The sequence below is a fragment of the Lissotriton vulgaris genome, unplaced genomic scaffold (assembly GCF_964263255.1).
Source record: "Lissotriton vulgaris unplaced genomic scaffold, aLisVul1.2 SCAFFOLD_468, whole genome shotgun sequence".
Classification (NCBI taxonomy): domain Eukaryota; kingdom Metazoa; phylum Chordata; class Amphibia; order Caudata; family Salamandridae; genus Lissotriton; species Lissotriton vulgaris.
In genome coordinates, this window is record NW_028241185.1 from 823,364 (window position 1) to 845,340 (window position 21,977).

Consider the following 21,977-nt stretch of genomic DNA (forward strand, 5'->3'; position numbering starts at 1 on the left):
CTGCTTCTGGCAAACATGTTGCATGTACTTTACATCACAGACAAGTCGCTATTTGCATCATACCACAGTATCACACACTCTTTTTGGCACAAGTCAATTTTGAGCTACAATGCTATAGAAACTATTCTCTATGAAACCTTAGGATGAATACTATCAACCAGAATACACCACTCGGTAATCTCCAACAGACATGTTGCCATCTTGCCCACTGGAAGTGTAGTGATGGTATTATGGAAAAGGAAATTCAGAACATAAATACCTACATTTGCAATTGTTTGAAGACATGACAATTTGCTATATGTTCACTTTCGGGAGCAAGATGAGGCAATTTCACAATATTCAGCACTTTAACAATGGAAACACTGGCCGTAAAAAATACTCATTACCTTCTTCCATAACAAACACTCAAAAGTAGAAAGAGTTTCCAGAACTCAACAGTTGGTTTTCTTTACGACCACAGTATGTCCCAATCACCTAGTGACAGCTCTCTTGCTTCATTTATACCTTTCATTTGATTGCGGTATTAAACATGTGGGGTTTAACATTATTGTACCATTAACTCTAACGGAATTAAGACGGCTATACTATTATTCCAGCGATCTCATTCCCCATTGACACTGTCCTTAACTCTCTTTAGTGTCGGAATAATTCCACGTCGCCGTCTTCTGCCCGTTGCACAATTTGAAAAATGTTGCAGGAAACGGTCAGTCACATTTTCTCCAAAAATGTTTATCATGTGCATATGTTTACCTTTTCAAGTATGTATTCAGAAATCCCTCGTAGGTTATTATTTTAACATCTGGTATGTCTCAAATATCTGTTGAAAGCATATCAAACCTGTACATATCTATAACTGTCCTAATGTCTGAAAGTTGGCCATTGCCCTGATCTTTCTGCAGTCATTGTGGAAACAGATAGGAAATGTGGGTGAAAATATATAAGTATGTGCTGATTCACCTCTGGAATAGACTAATAATTCCCATCCTGGTCTAGGCTGTAGGTAGGCATGTGCTACAGTATACAAGTATCTCAGTCAATAATATAAGTGAACTTCTTTCTGTACCAAAGAGTCAGCCTAATCTGGTGAGCACACCTCGAAATTCAAGGTTCTTACCTCTCAGGTGGCGTGACCTATGAGAGAGTAAGTTATTTTACTCATCCATAACTGGGGGTCTAGGCAATGTGCAATCAAAGGAATCAAAAGCTCTTCTCGATACAGATCATCTCTCTAAATGACCTGCAAGAGCTAACTCAATGTCTACTTCAAGGGCACAACCGGAGCTTGCCTGATGCACATCCTCCAAAGCCCAGTACTCTGCTATGTAAAGTACTTTCTTAGTAGGAAAGGAGCAGCTGGTTCTGATGATGGAGCTTCTTCGTTTGTTTTCATGGGTCAAATTCCACATTTAGCACTGGGCGTCATTTCTCCAGCACTTCACATAAGTTTGTCTCTCAATGTCTTCCTACTTGCAGGCAGCATTTACAGCATTACTTACAGAATATGCTTGTGTTGGACTGCAAGCCCAAGCGGCAGAGCAACACAGGTAAACTTGGTTCTTGTGAAGTCTCTAGATTTGGAGTCCTCAATTTTCTGTTTATAAAAATGGTGCAATGGAGGAAGTGGCAATTTTGCTAACATTACAATTCTGATGGAAGCCATCAAAACAGCTCCTTTTGATGCAACATGCATCAGCTATAAGTTCCCTTGATGAGTCTGGGACATACACTCTGGACATTAGTTGTAACAGAAAGAGGGTTAGCAAATCTGACGAATAAGAGAAGCTGCATAAAGCCTACAAAATAACTTCTGTGGGTGTGACTACCAATCACATCATATCCATCTCAATGAAAGAACAATGCCTCTGTTTGCCAGGTCTTTTCCAGCTTTTTTGTTATGCTGTGGCAACAGCAAAAAGAGGAGCAGGTTAGTAGAGCTTTGTACATTGTATGTTCAGAAAGTGGACATCTTCCCGGGAGAGGACCAGACAATGGTACTTTTACTAAAATTACTGCAGGACTGAAGGGGCAGACCAAAAAAGTTACAAATGGATATCTCTTTATTGGCAGTACCTGGAAAACAAAGAATTTAAAAAAAACAGACAAATTACTACCTAATGGAGCTGGCCCAAGAATAGCAAACTTGAGGCACATTTGCCATTAATTGTGCATGTAAGACACTACTTGGTCCAAGCATGATCTGTGTGAGCACCCTATTTCTTCTGTTGTTTGTTTATGTCATGTATCGCGCACTAGTGCACCCCCTTAGAGTTTCTCTGTGACATGTAAACTGACTAGCTAGGTAAAAGGTAAACTGCAGTCCTTTACAGGGGTTTCTCGAAATGCAAAGTTTTACGTTTTTTCCTGAACATCGTTAGACTGGGAGTGCTTCCTTAACAGCCTGGCAGGGTGATCTATTTTCTTAGGGGGAAAGGACAGGAAACGTGCTTCCTTTCCTTCTTTCCCTATTATATTTAGGCACTTAAATGAGTACTATGTTTTCTGAGTGCAGCAATTTTGTAGTTCAATTGTAATTTATTTTTACATATGTTATTGGATGCACAATTCACGTGGCCTTGAATGTAATTCTGCCCTTAGAGCAGGTGTGGCTGAAAATAGAATTTGGAGGTGCACAGTACCAACTCTGCATAATCATTCTGATTTTCCGTATGCAAGAAAAGCGCTCCCTTTTAAGACATAGGGTTTCCACAACACTGTCTAGACCACATCAGAGCATAGGTAGCAGATTAACAGAATTGGATGCAAGGATTTTACTAAACACTCTAAAACGATTAAAAACAGGTAGATGCCCATGCAGAAATGTGACAGATCATTAAAGGGTGTTTTTCAAATTTAACTTCGAGTTTATGCACAAAGGCAACAGGGATGGGTAAATTCTCTAATTCCTTGACCATAAACTGTTTGAGCAAAACAGCAGCTCATCTTCCACATACAAAATTTCTTCTATTGTCAAAATGTAATTGTAGTCAAATTTCAGTCATTTAACCACTGACAGCTTCTGTGCATCTTTGAAATCTAGCTACTGGATATCATTTACATTTATAAAGATAGAATACAATCTGGGTGTCATAGGCATACATAAAAAATTACTAAAAGACTGAGTAAGTCTGGTCAGTGGTTGGAGGATGGGAGACAATGTAGATGAATAAATAACTTCAATTCTGAGAGCTTTCTCTGGGAGTGAAAATATTAAAGTTTCCACGCTTACAAATGGTATTAACAGTTTATAAACAGTATCCCCAATACTTGTCTCCTGAAGCTTCTTCAACAGCAGATAGGGTTAAATGGCATAAGAAAATCAGTGCACTGGGGCCACTGACATCAAATACATCAAAGACCACTAACATCTTTTGCTCACGCAAGAACCAGCTGGGCAATTATGCAAGATGTCATGATCTTCAAGGTAAGCTCCAAGATGGAGAAACAATGGAAAGTGCAAGATTTTGTAAGCAAATAGGAGTAGGAAAATTAGGTCGCAGCTGATCAGCCAACGTTGTTTTTTTCTTAGGACTTTTCCTGCCACTCAGTGGTAAAGTGTTTGTGCTCTCCCCCTAAAACATAATGCAATTGGCTTAGACCTAATTGGCGCATTTATTTTACTTTGTAAGTCCCTAGTAAATTATACAACCTGTACCCATAGCCTGCAAATTACATGCTACCAGAGGGCCTACAGCACTCATTGTGCCAGCAACTAAACAGATTAAAACATATCTTGGGCATGCCACTGCAGCCAGTAGTCCCTGCGGCTTCCTTTTTAATACTGATTAGAACATTGGAATGTTGAAAGCTCCATTGAAGACAATGGAAAAACAGCAGCCAATATAAACCGATATAGGCCAGCTGTTCTCAACATTTTAATGATCTAATACACAGCCTCTGCCTTTCTCTTTACCCTGCCTCTCCAAATGATATGCAGTGGGCAGAGGGCACTGGAGCTTCAGAAATGGGGGGGGAGGAGGGGGGGGGGGGGGGGGGGGGGTTCCGGCTGATTGTTGTCCCTGGCTTGGTTAAATGAGAAAAAGCAGTTTAGCTGATCCCAGGGAGAACCAGGGGCTGACTTCACCTCTTTCACAGCTATTGCTGTGAATGTTCAACAGCTAACTACCGTGGCCCTGCACATGGCTGCTAGCTTTTGAACAATCTATGCACACAAGGGGTCTATTGGCAGTGATACCCCAACCGGAAGTGTACTGCTACCTATCAATAGAAAACACACGTAGTTATGGAAAGAGCATTTGCGTACGTGAAAAAAATGCTACCTATCAATAGAAAACACACGTAGTTATGGAAAGAGCATTTGCGTACGTGAAAAAAATGCTTTTTTTTGGGACAGAAACCCTCACCCAGCCGAGGGTGGCATGCTTCTTCATTGAGTTTCACAGCTGTTGAACAATCATGGCAACAGCAGTGAAACAAAGGCATCAGAGCCTCAGGATTTTCAACCCTCTCGAGCTCCAAGAGGCCTTTGTTTTTCTAATTTGGACATTCTGCCCTGAAGGGGAGGATTTTTCTAATAGCCTTACTGCCTGCCATAGTGGGCTATATCAGCCATTAAAGGCCTGCTTCCTTGTTAAAGGGCTTTGGCAAATGCTGGAGCGCGCCTTTAATAGCCGGTATAGCCCGTTACGGTGGGTAATAAGGCTATTTAAGTCAACCCCCAGAGGTAGGCCCTAAAGGCTCACAGGGCAGGGTGCATTGTATTTAGAAAGTAGGACATGTGTGTTTACCATGTATAAATATTGAACCTCCAGAGATACTCTTCTTCAGTACACTCCATGACCTGCCTTATTACCCACAGGACTGCACGGCTGCTTGATGCTTGCCCTGCTCCCCATAGGATTGCCCTGCTGATACCAGAGGACTGTCCTGCTTCCTGAGGACTGCCTTGACCCCATTCCATGAGGCCTGCTCTGATCTCTGAAAAGGGCCTTCTCCTTTCATCCTAGGCTTCATGAGTGACTCCAAAGCTCAGTTGGATGACCAGCTGTCTGAGCTACAGGGACACAACAAGCTCCAGAGGCCTCCATGCACTGGATCTGCCTGGACCTGGAAGTACACCTGCCTAAGCCCTGTTGGCCTCTGCTGAAGCACATTCCCGATCCCCAAGAGGTGCCTCCCAGGTCCTGGCTGACATCATCTAACCTCCTCCTGTAAAGAAAGATCAAATTCTGATGAGGGCTATTCACAGCTACGAACGGGGTAATTTGCACTGACGCTATACCGCCCATGACAACCGCCAACGCAAGTCTCCGGTAAACCTGACTCTTTGTGCTACAGCAAACCCCAGCGACGACCGGCAATGCAAGATCAACAATTTGTACTACAGAAACGTCGGGCTGTGGTGACCGCCAATGTGAACCGCCAGCAGCGACTGTCTGCGATGATCGAGCATGTTCGATCTAAAGCAACAACCATCCGCGATGCTCTCCCCACTTCTTGTGGCCTCCGCCATCGTAAATGATACTCTATATGCCGGACTTTGAGAAGGAAACTTTTTCATTGGGACTAACTTGGTCCCTGTATCCGGCCTGTGCTCCATCATAGTTGGCCTGAACTTAAGACTTTCCACCGGTCTAACACGACCAGATAGCGGGGTGTGGAGCCCTTGTGCCATTAGGCCTCCGCCATCGTAAATGATACTCTATATGCCGGACTTTGAGAAGGAAACTTTTTCATTGGGACTAACTTGGTCCCTGTATCCGGCCTGTGCTCCATCATAGTTGGCCTGAACTTAAGACTTTCCACCGGTCTAACACGACCAGATAGCGGGGTGTGGAGCCCTTGTGCCATTAGGCGCTATATCTCATTAAGTCTTTGAAACGGAATATCTGCAGTTCTACTGATTGGATTTTTGGGTTTGGTATCATTTTATTTGTCAAAGTGTACCCTCGTTTTCAAAAATTGGTTTGGGATTTTTCTTATGTTGTGTTCTTACTTTATTACTGTTTGGGCGTTGCATAAATACTGTACACTTTGCCTCTAAGTTAAGTCTGAGTGATTTGTCCCAAGCTACCAGAGGGTTAAGCACAAGTTCATTTAGTGACTTTTGTGGTTCACCCTGACAATGATTGTGGTTGTTGCCTGAGTGGGGCTTCCACCCCTCTCAACCAATAACCCAATTGCTTACACAAACTAACACAAAACATAATACTGGAGACATTTATTTGTGACAAACTATCTGTTTTTAGTTTCAAAGGGCCTCTGAGCCTAAAAGAAAAGCAGTTCGTTTTAATAAGGTCTATGATGTTTGTTAGCATTTCCCATAATAGATGGTGGAACTAAGTTTACAAGAATAATGAACCCTTCAAAAATAACTACACTTTATGATACCTCTCTTTACTGGTGAAATCCACTCCCAATAAAATGTTTTCTTCTGTGTCTTGTCGTCCGCTGCTGTATACAACCACCATGTACCGCACTCTGTCGGAATACACACTTTCCAAACGCACAGCCTAAAAAGTAAGGATAGACAAGTTAATCAACTTTCACTTTTTTATATTAGGAACTGGCTAGCTAGCTGGGTTTACAGATAGGCATGATCCTTCTTCCTTCTGGTGTCCCCTACAATCTATACCCCAAAAATAATGCCCTCATGCTAAAATAGATTATAGAATAACACTGTTTTAATGGGTCAAGGTGTAATTTTTCTATTTGCCTAGCTCTTAAATGTATATTTGTATGTGGTGGGTAAAGCTCAGACTCCTATGACAAGACTGTTCTGCACACCAAGCGTGGGTGAGTATTGATCAGTCCAGAAACCCCAGAGATAACCCATACAGGCAAGTTATTGATGAAGCTGATTAGTGTTCCAGTTCTAACAGGTGATGTATAGGCCCTACCCTTTATAGATATTACAGTCCCATAGATGACAAGTGACTGGAGGTGGCACTTTCTGACAATTGTACTACAGAACATCGCCCAAAGAATATCGTGGTACAAGAACATCAAGCACATAATATCAAGAGAGAAAATATTGAAAGGTAAGTGCATATAGGCAGGTATAGATTTAGTATTCATAACTCCACATCTATGTTCTTAGCAGATATAAAGCACATAGGTACGTATACGTGGAATTAGGTATGGAAAATCTAGACTTACTCACCTGCAAGAATTTTTTTCAATATGTCTCCTTGATATTCATGGGAAGATATGCACAACAGGTAAGCTGTTATTATTTCCTGTTCAGGACCACCAGGCTTTTCCGGACGTTCCCTAACAGAACAAAAGTATGTCAGAATGTCAGCCCTAAATAAGGTGGATGGTCTGAGGTACTTAAATCAACTGCTCCATGTCTGCCTATGGTTTTCACCAGCAGGTTGTTGACAGTTCGCCTGACTCTAAATGGAGAACGCAAACCCAGGCTGCCAAACTCTAAATAAGGCCCTCAGTTTTGAGGTTGGCAAGCGATATTCATGTATCGGTAACATAAAAGCCAGTTTGAGTCTGTATGGCCAGAGGATGGATATAAGCTAACGTTTATATTAAAAATGTGTTTTTTTTGGGGGGGAGGAGCCAAGATGGCGATCGGGACGGCAGTGTAGGCTCCCGGCTCCGTGAGCTTCCGAGCCCCGCAAGACAATCCTGCCCAAGATCCTGGCATTGCATGGCAGCGGGGCGACGGTGAAAGCACGCAGATATTGCTTGCGCGATCCCGGCGCCTCTACCGGCCCCACAGACGGAGATATTCACGGAATTGACCGGTGGACTCCGACGACCCTGAGCCGAGTCTGGTAAACATGGCCGGGCGCTGACTCCTCGGCGGCGGCCAGCTGGACCTGAGCGGAGTCGACCCACCGGGACGCAGCAACTCCAAAGAGGTACTTTCTGAGGGTGCCCTGGTTGCCACACGATGCGGCTGGAGTGCATTCTCGATATGGAGGCTTGATGGAACTACTGCTGATTGCGGAGTGCGGAAGGTGAGCCTGTCGGCTTTGTCTTTGATCCTGCCCGGTTTTCGCGGGCCACTCCCGAATTTGAGACTGTTGCTGAGTCGGCGAGGGGATGGCTTCTGCCGTGGATTGCTTTTCAGGCTTCTACTCTGGAGGCCCCCTGGTGTTTCAGCTGTGGTCTGTCTACACCGGACTTGTCCCTGCCCTGCCTTTGTTCTCCCGACCAGTTGGGAAAGCCTGATGGGTGCCTGAATAAGATGGAGTACAATACCCTGCCTACTGAAGTGCTGTGTTGGGGTGAGTGCGAGTCACCGAGTAGTTCAGTGATGGGGAGAATACAGCCTGTGCTGTCCCGCAGTGATATTCTTGCGGCTCTGAGTGACTTCCACACTAAATGGAGGGATGGCTCCCGAGCGCTTGGTGGAAAGCTAGACGATATTGCGCTCACACTGGAGCGGCTGCGCCCGGATGGCCCCCAGGTACGCGAGGAATTGCCCCCACCTACGTTTGAGGAGGGTACTGTGGCTATACTTGGTTGCGGAGGGGAATGGATGATCCCGGACAGCGCGAGGGCCTGTGACAGAATGTCCACACGTCTCTCTTGTGCTGAAGGATGCCTTTCTCAGCATTTGCAAGTGGCCCCATCCATTGTAGTGCCGCAGAAGACTCGGACACTGGTTCAGCTATTGTTGCCTCCTGTGACTGCTTCCTCTTTGCTCGCCCCTGTACTTCTGCTGGGGAATGCGTCCCCTGAATTGGAACTGGGAGTGCTGGTCTTCGGTGAAGGAGACTCTGTCGGTGGTCGGCGGCGTCCATTTTGTACTTGCAAGTTGCGCTTCTGCCGTGCATGGACATTTTGTCTTCTTATGTCTGCTGATACGGGATCTCCTCTGCAGGCACGCCACGGGGGACTTACAAGAACGGGCCAGGGCTAAGTGGTTCTCTCTACTGTTTGATGTCTGTGTGGCTGGTGGGGAAGCGGGTTGGCGAGTTCTTAAGATACACCTAATGGCGCAATACGTGATGTTTCACCCCCATTTTTTACTGCACTAAGTGATAGCTGCTTTGACTGTTGCTTCTGGGGTGGAGACTACACTCATGGAAGGGGAGACCGGGAGCCTGTTGGGATGGCCCTCCTCCGGTATTATATAACTTTTTTCCTTTTCCTTTCTCTTTTCTGTACCTAAATTTCGGGCTCCTGTTTTTCGGGCGACAGGCACACTGCTAGGGGGGGGATAGGCCGTAGCCTCTGCATGCGTGCTGGGTGGGGGGTTGGGGGGGCGGGGTTTTTTGTTTTGTCTTCGTTTCTATGGGCCTTATTTCTTCTCTTCTCTTTTCCTGGTTCCTTTCTCTTTTTCTTTCTTCTTTTGGGTCAGTATGGTGATTAGGTGTAGCGTTGCCTATCGTTTTTGTTGTTAGTGTTACCGCTAACATTAGTTAGGACGCTCTATGTTCATGGGGTGGGTAATGACCAGTATGTACTGTGCACACATGTCTTTTATCCTGATAAGCGTATCTTTCAGACGATCTCCCGATTGTGACTCTTAGTATTGTTGATGACCTGCTGTGTTCATTGCCCACTTTGTGCTTGCGGCGGATTGTATGGCGTCTGATCCTTCTTCTTTTATAATTTAAAAATTAACCTAACTTTTCCTGTACTCGGCGGTCGCTTTTCCTATATGTGATATTTCGAAAACTTGCTGCTTGTCATCTCTAGGGACTGCTGAGCTGTTCTATGGTTGTTTTTGTGCTGCAAATTGATTGGTGGTTGTAGGCCCGTACCTGTATGCTGCTATTGCACAATAAAGGTTTCCAAAAAAAAAAAAAAAACATGTTTTTTTTGTTTGTAAATATTGTCTGATAGCGGGTAAGAATTCTATTACAGGACCGGAGGCTTCTTATTATGCTCTCTCTTTCATTTATTGCTACACACAGCAGCTAATGAAATGTAACTTTGTATATCAAAAAACTACATTTCCCATGATGCACACAACACATCACATCCTGTCAGAGCCCATAGAGCCAGTCAATACCGGATATCCTCCTCTTTCTTTGCTGCTCACGCAGCCAGTTAAGTGCCTCTATACATATATTTGATAATTGGCTTCAAGGCATTCTTTGTTACTTTCTTTTGTATTTGAGGCGCGCACCTATCGCGCCGGTGTGATCTGCTTGTCTGCTTGTATTTCTGCACGCGAGCTGTGCTCGTTCGGTTAAGGTGCCGACCCCCCCCCAACCCCCCCCCCCCCTTGTGGTGTACGGAGTCAGGCGCTCCGTTATTGAAGTCCCGGTTGGGACAGTGCTGCCAGCGCACACTTCAGGCTTGGGTTTTAGCACCCCCTGCCGCTCCCGCTGCGATCGGAGAGTGCAGCTGTGCCTCGCTGCCTCGGAGCAGCTTAGTCTTTTGTATTTTCCGCTCGGCGGGCTAAAGAACAGTGCGGCCGCTCGCGGTCATATCAGCGGGCATTCCTACACCGGTATCGCCCTGCCGACGGCGGTTGTTAATTGGCATATTTATGAGCGGGGAGGCTCACCTAATCAGCCGGAAGCGCTAGGAACAAGTCACTTTCGTTTTCTGTTGAGTTTCGACGTGCGTAGCCCAATTGGGCTATATTTTGGTAGGATTGGGCTACGCACGTTGCTACTGCCTGTCATTTTACTCGTTTTTGGTCATTCCAGCTCAGTTTTCCCCCTGAGCAGCACCCCTACGCCTGGTAGGCTGTAATAAAGGTTGGGCCTGGAGGGAGCACACCTCCTGAACATCAGAGACTGCTCTTTTTGCTCCCTCCATCTACGCCCTGAGGGCTGAAAGAACTTTTGCTACAGCCTTTGCTGAGGAGCTAGGTACCTGGTAATTCGTTTTCTGTGCACTGGGTGGCTCCCCCATTTACTTCTCTCTGTTTTTTGCTTCTTGAGCAAATATATGTACAGATTTTGTGCTACCATGGACGATTGGGTTACCTATGAAGAGGATGACAACCTGTATGAGGAGGAAGTGACTAACCCCTCCATTGAAGATAATATTGTTGAGGCCCTGGACGCTTTGGTCCAGGATTCTGTCAACAAGGCCCTTGAAAAGACAGTTCCGGGAACTGTGCAACAGGCGCTGGCTACTGCACTAAAACCAATCACTAAGCAGTTGGAAAAGTTTGCTAAGCCTCATGGTTTCACTACCCCAACAAATCCTACGAAGGACCTGGCACCCTCCGATTCTCAATCTAAGTCCTGGCCACATTCCTATAACTCATACACACTGCCTGCCCCTGACGCCAGCAAGTCCAAGGCTCCGGACACTGATACCGATACAGACACTACGTCTACGGACACTCCAGATGAGTCCCCTCCTCGTAAGAGGAACAAGAAGTCCAAGAATGTGGAGCCTTCGCAGCCTGTCTCTACCCCCTTTAATTTTAATCCTGCTGACATTGTTCATCCAGGATCTTCCGATTGGCTTCCGGCTCCTGAGGTTGACGCATATCTGCATGGCAACCTCCGTAAAAGTTTTGACAAGGAGGTAAGGAATAGGCTCCGTTCAGCATGGCCTAGGCCGGACATTGCTGCTAAGGTCGCAGAGACCCCGGACATAGACTCTAGCCTGCTGACCTTCCTAAAAAAGTTCGCCAAAGACCCTAAGAAGGGCGTTCATCGTGCCTGGCGGGGTTGCCAGGACAAGCTCCTGGACATAGTGGGGCCCCTGGCAAAAATCCTGGAGATGGCTTTAGAAGCTCAGGAATCTGGTTATGCAATGGACCCATATGTCTTGGCGGGTTGGACCCACTTGGGTAATGCGAATTGCACCATATCCACGGAACGCAGGAAGTCCCTCCTTATGAGGATGGATTCCAACCTCACCGAGTTGGCAGCAACTGAACCTGGTCCTCTGGCGGACGGCAACTTGTTCGGTGAACGTTTTGTAAAGGACGTGGGCACCCCCACGACTCTGGATAAAGCTCATTCAGGGATAAAGAGAGTCTTTCAGGCTGGTGTTTTTAACAGGGCTGGATGAGGTCGGGAAGCTCGTTTGGCCGCCAATTCTCCCAGGGTCCCCCGAGAGGTGACTTTGGTCGAGGTAGAGGAGATTGGGACTCCACCCATGGGGGAATGTTCTACCCCACCAGGCAACGTTTCAACAAAAGACGTTTAAACAGAGGAGCATATCGTGGTGGCTTCCAAGCCCCAGTATCTTCAGGTGAGTGCTCCCGACACCTTCCAACTTCCTTTGGGGGGTGGTACTTGCTTTTTCTTTCACAATTGGGTTCAATTGTCTCAGGATGCTTGGATATTACAAACAGTGTAGGGATTTCATCTAGATTTCTTTCAGGTACCTTATCAGGACAGGCAGCCCAGGTAGCTGTCTTTTTCCCAAGCAGAATGCGCTTTTATAGATTCAGAGATCGAAGAATTGCTGCAGAAACACGCGATTACGCATTGCGACGAGGGCCCTCGCGGCTTCTGCAGCAATATTTTCCTGGTTCAGAAGAAAGGCGGAGGTTACAGGTTGGTACTCAAGTTAAAAGATTTCAATCATTACATGGTCTACAAACATTTCAAGATGGAGGGTATCCATCTCTTAGCGAATCTTCTGAAACAGGGAGACTGGATGGTCCGTCTGGACTTGAAGGATGCCTATCTGTCCATTCCGATTTTTCCTGCATATTGGAGATTTCTGCAATTCCAGTGGAGAGACCGATGGTACAAATATTTGGTCCTTCCTTTCGGACTTTCCTCGGTGCCATGGTGCTTCACCAAGGTGTCGAAGCCAGTGATAGCCTGCCTCAGAGAGCAAGGGGTTCGCATGATAGTATATCTAGACGACATACGATCATGGCGCAGACGCCAGAGATGGCGGTGCGCCACCTGCGCATGACCATTGCCATGCTGCAAGATCTCGGGTTTGTGGTCAACAAGTCCAAATCCGTACTGTGTCCATCACAGCAAATAGACTTTCTGGGTTTTGTTATAAATTCTCACACGGCTCACTTGAGCCTCCCCGCTCCAAACTACGGGACATACAGAAGGAGCTACGATCATTGTTGTCCAAACAGACAGTCTTGCTGAGAGCCAATGCCAGGATAGTGGGTCTCCTGGCATCATCCATTCAGGCGATCTTCCCAGGTCCCCTTCACTATCGAGCCCTTCAGAGATTAAAAATTCAACATCTGCAGAATGGTCTCTCGTACACAGGCCTGGTTCCTCTGTCATCGGAGGTCCGACAGGAACTTCAGTGGTGGCTAGGCCACGTGGAACCGTGGAACGGTCGAGCCATCTTCGGCTCCCTTCCGGAAGTTGTAATAGAGTCCGACGCCAGCTGCTGGGGCTGGGGAGCGCGCTGTGGAAATATATTTCCACGGGAGGATGGTGGTCCCTTCAGGAGCTAGATCTCCACATCAGTTGCTTAGAGCTGCTCGCCGGCTCATTCGCAATCAGAACGCTGTCACCCAAGAAAGTCTTGTGTTGCATCCTACTAAGGATGGACAACATATTGGCAGTTCGCCACATCAACAAACTGGGAGGCACAAGATCCGCCATGTTAGTAGAGATAGCGAAAGACTTTTGGCACTATTGCCTGACTCACCAGATATCAGTCATAGCAGAGTACATTCCGGGCCATTTGAACGTTGTAGCGGAATGGCACTCACGTCATCTGAAGGACTACAGAGATTGGCAACTCCAACCCCAGGTAGTTCATTGGTTACAGGCGATCTGGGGGCCATGCCAGATCGACCTTTTTGCGTCCAGGTTGAATGTCTCAGTTTTTCAGCTGGAGACCGGATCCGTTAGCTCTGGCGATGGATGCCTTCACTCAGGACTGGTCCCAGTTTCTGAATTATGCATTTCCCCCGTTCATATTGATCCCTTGGATGTACACACAGATAATGCGACAGATGGCGGAAGTGATCTTAGTGACTCCCCTGTGGAAGTCGCAACCTTGGTTTCCAAGTCTCCTGGAGGTGAGCTGCGACTTCTGTAGGAGGATTCCGGAATCCCCGATGATGCTCCAGGGCCCTCATGGAGAGATGCACCCGATGGTGGTATCGGGGCAGTTGTCCCTGATGGCCTGGAGACTTTCCGGCAACGTTGGCAAATGTCAGGTTTTTCGGAGCAAGCTTCAGCCTTTATCAACCAGTCTTGGGCCCCATCCACCAGGAAGAGATATACTTTAGCCTGGAATGGCTGGGTTCGTTGGTGCGTGGAACAACACGTGGATCCCTTGGGGGCGGGATTACCCTGTATTGTGAATTTTCTTTCTCAGAAAACTTCCGAAGGATTGGCATATCGTTCCGTTAATAACTTCCATTCCGCTATCTCGGCGGGTCATTCCCAAATTGAGGGAAAACCTGTAAGTATGCATCCGTTCATATATAAGCTTCTGAAGGGTATTAGAGTGGCGAATCCACCCAAACCTAAGTATACTTCCTTATGGGATGTCTCTCTAGTTCTTTTCCTGTTTAATGAATGGCCTCAGAATAACATGTTAACACGAAAACAACTTTCGGCCAAATTGGCCATGCTTTTATGCCTGGCGGCTTGCAGACGGTCATCTGATGTTAAGGCTTTGGACGTTACAGGTAGAGTATACACTCCGGAAGGAATTTTCTTTAATATTACTTACAGAACCAAGACAATGTCTAGAAGTGTTGATTACCATGCTTTTCCTAGTAATGCTAGCTTTGTGTAGTGCAATGTCTTAAGGCCTATGAGGAATGTACACGGTCTCTTCAGCCTGCTGGTATAGCACAATTATTGATTGCTTTGCAGAAACCGTACAGGCCTCTTACTGCGGCTACAATAGCCAGATGGTTAAAGTATGTTATGCAGGAGGCGGGTATTGATACCCAAGTGTTTGGAGTGCATTCTGTTCGTGGCGACATGGCCTCTAAAAGTTTTATGTTAATCTCTACTGTTCAGGATATTATGCATTCTGCTAACTGGTCTTCAGAATCTACCTTTGAACAGTTTTATTATAAGCCGGTGGGTGATATTTCCTCCGTAGTGTTTCATCAGCATTAAACTAGCATAATACGAAGCCTCCGGTCCTGTAATAGAATAAAAAATTAGCTATCGCGCCAAGAATTTTCAATTCTATTAAGGACACGGAGGTGAGGATTATCCCACCCGGTTATATTACAAATGTTGTAATGTTTGCCCACCCGTGTGTTTATAATCTGTTTTAAACAGAATTTACGGGTTTCTACTTTCATTCTTCCAGGTTCTGAGAAGAAGATGGACTAAGTATGCTTCCTGTTGAGAAGAAGTTTCTTTCCAGTTGGATGGTTCTTCCACGTTGGAGGATGTTATTGTTGGACTTGAGTTATTTCATGGACTTTTAATGTTCGAAGCAAAGAAAGAGGAGGATATCCGGTATTGACTGGCTCTTATGGGCTCTGACAGGATGTGATGTGTTGTGTGCATCATGGGAAATGTAGTTTTATGATATACAAATTTAAATTTCATTGGCTGCTGTGTGTAGCAATAAATGAAAGAGAAAGCATAATCCTTGCCTCCGTGTCCTTAATAGAATTGAGAATTCTTGGCGCGATATCTAGCTAATTTTTTATTGTCTGCTGAAGTGCAGGTTGAGATCCACAGCCACTAAGCACATCGCTCTTATGCATACTTGCCAACATTCTCTAAATACAGAATCACTACAATGCAAGGAAACATGCTGAACCAATAGAAAGGATCACTTTCGGTAGACTTCAGATTCAGTGACTCACCCCTAACTGGCTGCTGAATAAAGAAACGGAGTTCAAATCAGGGTGTCTGTTTTTAGACTGCTCCTTCCAACATTTCAGTAGACCCTCTGTCCATTGTGTCTGCATGTCTCAAATGGAGGAGTCACACCAAAAGATTTGCCTGATCATTAGCTACCTTAATCCGCTGGATGCAAATTCAGATGGATTTTATGGTTCTTTTCACTTCTTCCAATACCCTATACTCCATGAACCCGGAAGTCTGACAAGGCCAGGTATGATTCAGTGACAAGCCTGGCTCTTTCAATGCAGCAGACACTTCCACCGACCCTTTGGAGTTTTTGGAACAACCAATCTGATGTATGTCTTGTGGTGCCAGAACCCCATTGGCCTTACAAAACGATTCGTTTTCTTTGTATATTGTAAATTTTCTTACAAAGCAACAATCTCCGATCATGTCTCTGTTCCCCTCTCAGATTATGTGTCTGCCTCTCTCTCACCCTTTATCGCTCGGTCCACCAGCTGTTTTCCTGTTTCTCATGATTCTTATTGTCTTTTTATGTTCCTCTACTTCTCTCCTGTTCATTTTACCCATCTCAATTTCTCTCTTCCACCTTCCTCACTCTCACTCGATTTCTGCACATCTTTGTGGCAAAAGAGGAGGGAATGATTGGTGTTTTTGGACATAGATCCATAGGGTCCAGATTGTCCCTTATTATAAGTACCTGTCAAGCCCTCAGTTCCTTCCCACCAGTTACACATAGGCAGCCTGGCACATAGGGATGTTAGGCTGACACTAAGTCAGTCAACACAGCTCTCTCTGATATTACTGACACTGTCAGAGACATGTTGGCCTTTTTTAAGGGGATCAGGTCTGGCACAATCTAATCAACCTATATGAAGAGGTTACCTGTTGAGAACGTTGCTACTTTCTCTATGGAGTGGTAATCTGCAGCGGTCTATTTCTTTCTCCCTACTGTATCTCACACTCCGCATCAGAGGTCAAGCTGACCTTGCAAGGTGCTAGTGGAGGGATTCCATCATGTATAGACCCTACCAGGCTCCCGCACGGCATGGTTACGGACCAGGTAGAAGGGTGTTCATGGGGTTCAGCCTGCTCTAAGTCCATGAGAGCCCACCACACCCAGCCACACTGCCTCAGGCTGGCATTGCGAAAGAACTGGAGTATCTTTGTCTGCTGTCTTTTGCAGGCTACCTAACTGGCCAAAGACCTCTATTCATGTCCCAGCTTCTCCCCAAATCACTTGTACCAACACCATTACAAGCAGACTGTGAAACCTTTGGGAGTGTCTGCTATCGCGTGGGAAGGAAGAGAGACTCCTCCCTTCACACGGTCAAAATACACTGATGTCTCAAGACAAGAAGAGGAGAGTCCTTTCCAGCTCCAACAGCTCCTGCTAAAAACATACAGGCTCAACTGTTGTCACATCTCTGAAAGATACAGGTAGATATTGATTGTCCCATGCTACTTTCGGTCTGATATAGCTATCTAAGCAGATTTACAATAATTTTTAAAAAATGTCAAAGGCCTTGATAAGTCAGTGCTTTCTGGGTTCAGTTAGCTCTCCAAGAGAGCGGAGGATTGATTCAATCACTTCTAGGAGTGGCAAGAAAAGTCTAGTTAAGTTGAGAATTCTATCAGAAACGTGATACTTCCAGTTTTGTTCTGCCTCTTTTCCAAAAATGATATATCTGGAAATGGTCAAGATAAGGGTTCTTGCCACAAGAAATCAGTAAAAGCTTACAAGTAGCAAGCAGTCAATTTGCTTGCTCAAGTAGTGTAACAATATCTTAACCATCTCCCGCAAGCTACTTTGGGGGAGGGAGCACTCTCACAGTACCCACCTCAGTGCAGAAGTACTTCACTCTTGCCACAAGCCCACACCACATCAGCAGTGGTTTAAGTGACACAGTTAGATGTTAATATGTCAAAATGTCAGTGGTAGTGGTGAAAAAATGGAAGCAACATTTCTTTTAATACAACAAAACAATATTACAAACACCGTAGTTATTGCTAACAAGAAAGTACTCTAATATATATTTAACACCACTTGCCATTCATTAGATCATCACCATATTACTCCCTTGGTTAAGCATTCTATACAAAATGTATTTATTTAGAATGTCCATACTTTTAATTCAATAGTTAAAAACAATAGTCCATTTAAATCCAATGAGTCATTTTAAGTTTTTAAAGGTGAGACACTTATTGCTCCAGTGTCATTATTTGCACCAAACTCTAGCTAAACAAGAGATTTTGTTTTTATCTTTACCCGAAATACCTCCATATTCAAGCATCTTTTTGGGTGGATTTGAACGGATCAAGTCCTCATAATAAACTGAGACGTTTCAGCCTTTTACTATTTCCACAGCCTTCTCAGGACAACAACAAGGACTTCAATATTCTAAATGAAATTCAAGCAATCATCATTAGGGACAACAGCTGTGATTTTCTTGCGGTTTTTGAGTAGCTGCACTCCGTCCCACTTCCTGATGGTAGTTTGGCTGCTGAGCATCTACACAGTCTTTTTCTAGTACTATTTCCTTAGCGTAGGAAGTTCCTCCGGAGGGATTACATTCAGGTCATTCACCAAATGCTCTCTGCAGTACTTTCTGCTCTCGGAGATGGATGTGAAGCTTACTATCAGTATGAAGCCCAGAGCGCTTTCGATAACCAAATCGGACAGAATGTTTACACTCACCATATTGGGCATAGCAGGATTTGACCCAAAGGACTATTCATCTTGACAGGGTCCTTGTTTGTGCTACCTCCCCTTTCTTTGCTCCAGAGAACCTTACAAAGGGCTGACCATCCACATGATGATGTGCAGCCAGTAAAGAAACTCATATCATTCTTAGAGTCGACCATGACCCACCCAATTCTTATTGGGAGACTGCAAAATTGAATCTCCCAATCTGCATTGAAGTGGCTCCTTCTTATCAGAAAGATCACCGGCAACCTGCTCTAACTATTGCAAATATTTGGTCTCTCCTGTGGAGAAGGGAGTGCCACAGGGTTCCTCTCTGAAACATACATTATTTAATATTTACAGGACAACGTTAGCCAATGTAGTTCTCTCGTTTGGCTCTGATATCCTTACTTGCAAAGAAAACATGCAAATTGTTATCTCCAACTGTTTGCGGCTTAACTCAGACAAGACCGAGGTGCTCCTCCTGGGCAAATTTGATCACCCAAGGACAGATGATTGGTGGCCCTCCAATCTAGGCCTTCCCCTGGTCACATTGGTTAAGAATCTTGGAGTCGTGTTAAAGAGGGACATACCAATGGCTATGCATTTGAGCTTCATTGCTACTTCCTGCTTCCAGCCACTATAAAAGCTAAGGGAAATTTTCAAAGCTCTACTTTCGGAGGCAAGGAAAGCTATAACCCATTCACCTGTCATATCTAAGTTAGATTATGTTATTCTATATTATGGCACTCCTTTAAATGAGCTTGCCCAACTTCAAAGAATACAAAATGCGGATACGCGACTGAATTTGAATCTTCGTAGGTCAGCCCGTATTTCCCTTTTTGTACAGAGTCTGCACTGGCTCCCATTTGGGAAAATAACAATTTTCTAAATTATTTGCCTGCTGCATAAGTCCAATTATAGGAATGATCCTAAATCCTCTGCTACTCGTCTTCTTTGTATCATTCTTTGTATACATTGTTAAAGATGGTGAGGCAAAGCATTCTCTTATCTTTTGCCGAAGAAATGGAATAAGCTGCCTGTGGCTCTCCACAAGGAACCCAATTGTCTGTTATTCCAAAAGAAGCAAAAGGCTTAGTTATACACCCTAAGTCTTTTCACACTTCCATTTAATTTTCCTGTGTAGTCTTCAGTGGCGGCTCGTCGCCTCACTGCTTTTCGCAGTGGGAAAAAAGGCAAACTAAAATGATAATAACTCTACGATATCATTTTATTTGTCCTGCTGCAGCGTCTTGGGGGGCGGAGCAGATCTGCTCTGCTCTTTGAGCAGGGGAGGGGTGGTGGGCACTATGAAAGTGCGCATGAATGTTTGACCAGCTGTGGCCGGACAAACATTCATGCGCACTTTGCATGTATCTCCAAGCAGGCTGCATTAGAACATGCCCAGCCTCTCATTCTCTGGCTGAGTGACAATCCACAGCGCTCAGACCAATCACAATGCTGGCTATCGGGAGGCTGGGAGCCGGGTGCTTCCTGCTTCCTTTGCAGAAAAGAAGCCAGGAAGAGGACGCAGAAGAGGTGGCGGCAGCAGGTAATTGTTGTTTTTAAACCCTACCCTCCTCCTCCTCTCCCCCCTTCCCACCCCACTGCTGCTTTCCAGGAGTAACCACTACTGGCAGTCTTAGTGGCAGGACGCCTTTTTCAGCAGAGTGCTCCATATGCTCCTTTAACATCAACAAAACATAGTAGTCCAAGAAGCCTTAGAATCATCCTCACCAAGACCCAGGACTGAGCCCAAAACATCGGATTCATATCCTGAATGTCTTAAGATGTGTAGCACCTCTGAAAAAGCCATGAATGCCACTGAGCCCAGTATAGCCCCTATCTATGTGCGGGGCTCAGGTGGGACTTCGGCTCATTGATGGAGAGACCCAACGACATCAGGAGTTCGTCTGTCTTACAAGTGACTCCGGCCAGCATGCTTTGAGTTTTGAGACACACGTGTCCCTAACCTCTGAAGGTTGTCAGTGACCACCACATCATATTTGTGAACAACCGAAGTGCTACGGTAAGGGAGAGAGGGAGCATGGCAAGCAAAGTGTTTTGACCATATTGCTAACAAGTAACGCATGTGAGACTGCAGGATGAGAATATGAAACAAGTATCCTGAAAGTTCAGGGTCACCATCCAGTCTGCTATGTCAAGAGTAGAAAGCATCTCAGACAGAGTGAGCATTTTGAATTTGTCTTTCCTCAGAAAGGCAGTCAGTGGGTATAAGTCAAGTATAGGCCAGAAGCCTCTGTCCTTCTTGCAGATGAGTAAATGGCGCAAATAGCACCCATCTCATCTCTCCAAATAGGACACCCTCTTGACAGAACCAGTGCAATTAGAAGATTCACTTCTTGTAACAAGATCAGGCAAAGGTCTGCTGATAGTCGCTCTGAAGTGGGGGAAAAAGCAGGGTGGAAAGGAAGTGAAATGGTAATTTGCAAAACCCATCTCTCCAAAGTGATGGATCACCAGCCGGGGAAGCAAATGTCGAATCCTGCCTCTTACCAACTGGATGTGGGTCAAATGAATGAGGTTTAGTAGTGACTACAGCGAATAGGAGATGTTACAACTCACATGTTTACAATAAAAGCCATTACAATGACCGCATTGTTACGAAGCATACTATTACAACGCAAGTCATTACAACGACTTGCTGTTGAGGGGGGCCAAAGAGTTTGGAATAGTATAATTTACTATTCCAACTCCAGTCTGTGCAACAGTAGGGAAGGTGTTGGATTTAAAATCCAACATCTTCCCTACTGTTGCACAGACTGGAGTTGGAATAGTAAATTATACTATTCCAAACTCTTTCGCCCCCCCCAACAGCAAGTCGATGTAATGACTGCGTTGTAATGGCATGCGTTGTATCCACTTCGTTTTAACAATGTTCACCGACTGCAGCAGGGGAGGAAAGATTACCGGAGAGCTGTCCCTCGTGGTGCAACCTATATCCCAAAAGGAGTGGCCTACTGCTGATTCATAGGTTGGGAGGGCTAGTGTTGTCTAGTCCCTGGAACATCTCCTAAATGTTCTGTACTTTTGGTTGATTCAAATCCCACTCAGACAACACTTTGCTGAGAGTTCACCAATGGGTTTCACACCTCTTTCCACCACAAACTGCATGTAAGTAGAAAGCACCCGAATTAGGAAATATTGGCTACGACTTAGAAAAATGCAAAATCTGTGGTTTATTTGCACAACTCTGCTTGGTACTGAAAGCTGGGAAGATGGTTATCATAACACGGCATACCTTCTGTTGATGACATTTTTGGAGAAAAACATACTTTCTTGCATAGCACTTTTTCCCATGATTTTCCCCCAAAAACATAATTTGGCTATATTTTGACTATTTCTTCAGTTCCCGGTATTGGAATCTACAAACCCTGGGTATCTTTGGAATCACCAACATGTGGGGAAAAAAAGGAAACAAATTTTGCATGGACACATTTTGTGGGGCAAAAGTTAGGAAGGTGTGTCCGAAGTGCCCCAAGCATCAATAAAGGGCTCAGCACTGGGGCCAGGAAGATCACCTCAGTACCTAAACGGTTATAGTTAGGAGTACAATGTATGGGGTAAGACCAGATTTGACCAATAAGGTCACGAAATTGGAAAATAAAATTCAGGGCATGTAGCTGAGGTGTCTCAGTAGATTA

The 21,977-nt window shown here is 45.2% G+C and overlaps 1 protein-coding gene across 1 annotated transcript in view; it reads right to left on the reverse strand.

Annotated features, from left to right (window-relative positions):
* The window catches only part of SSH1 (slingshot protein phosphatase 1), a 320,878-nt gene that overhangs the window by 144,395 nt on the left and 154,506 nt on the right, over positions 1 to 21,977 (reverse strand). Inside the window, exon 5 of the mRNA XM_086948044.1 lies at positions 6,349 to 6,470. Within this exon, the coding sequence (XP_086804170.1) occupies positions 6,349 to 6,470 (122 nt within the window). The remainder of the gene's footprint in view (positions 1 to 6,348; positions 6,471 to 21,977) is intronic.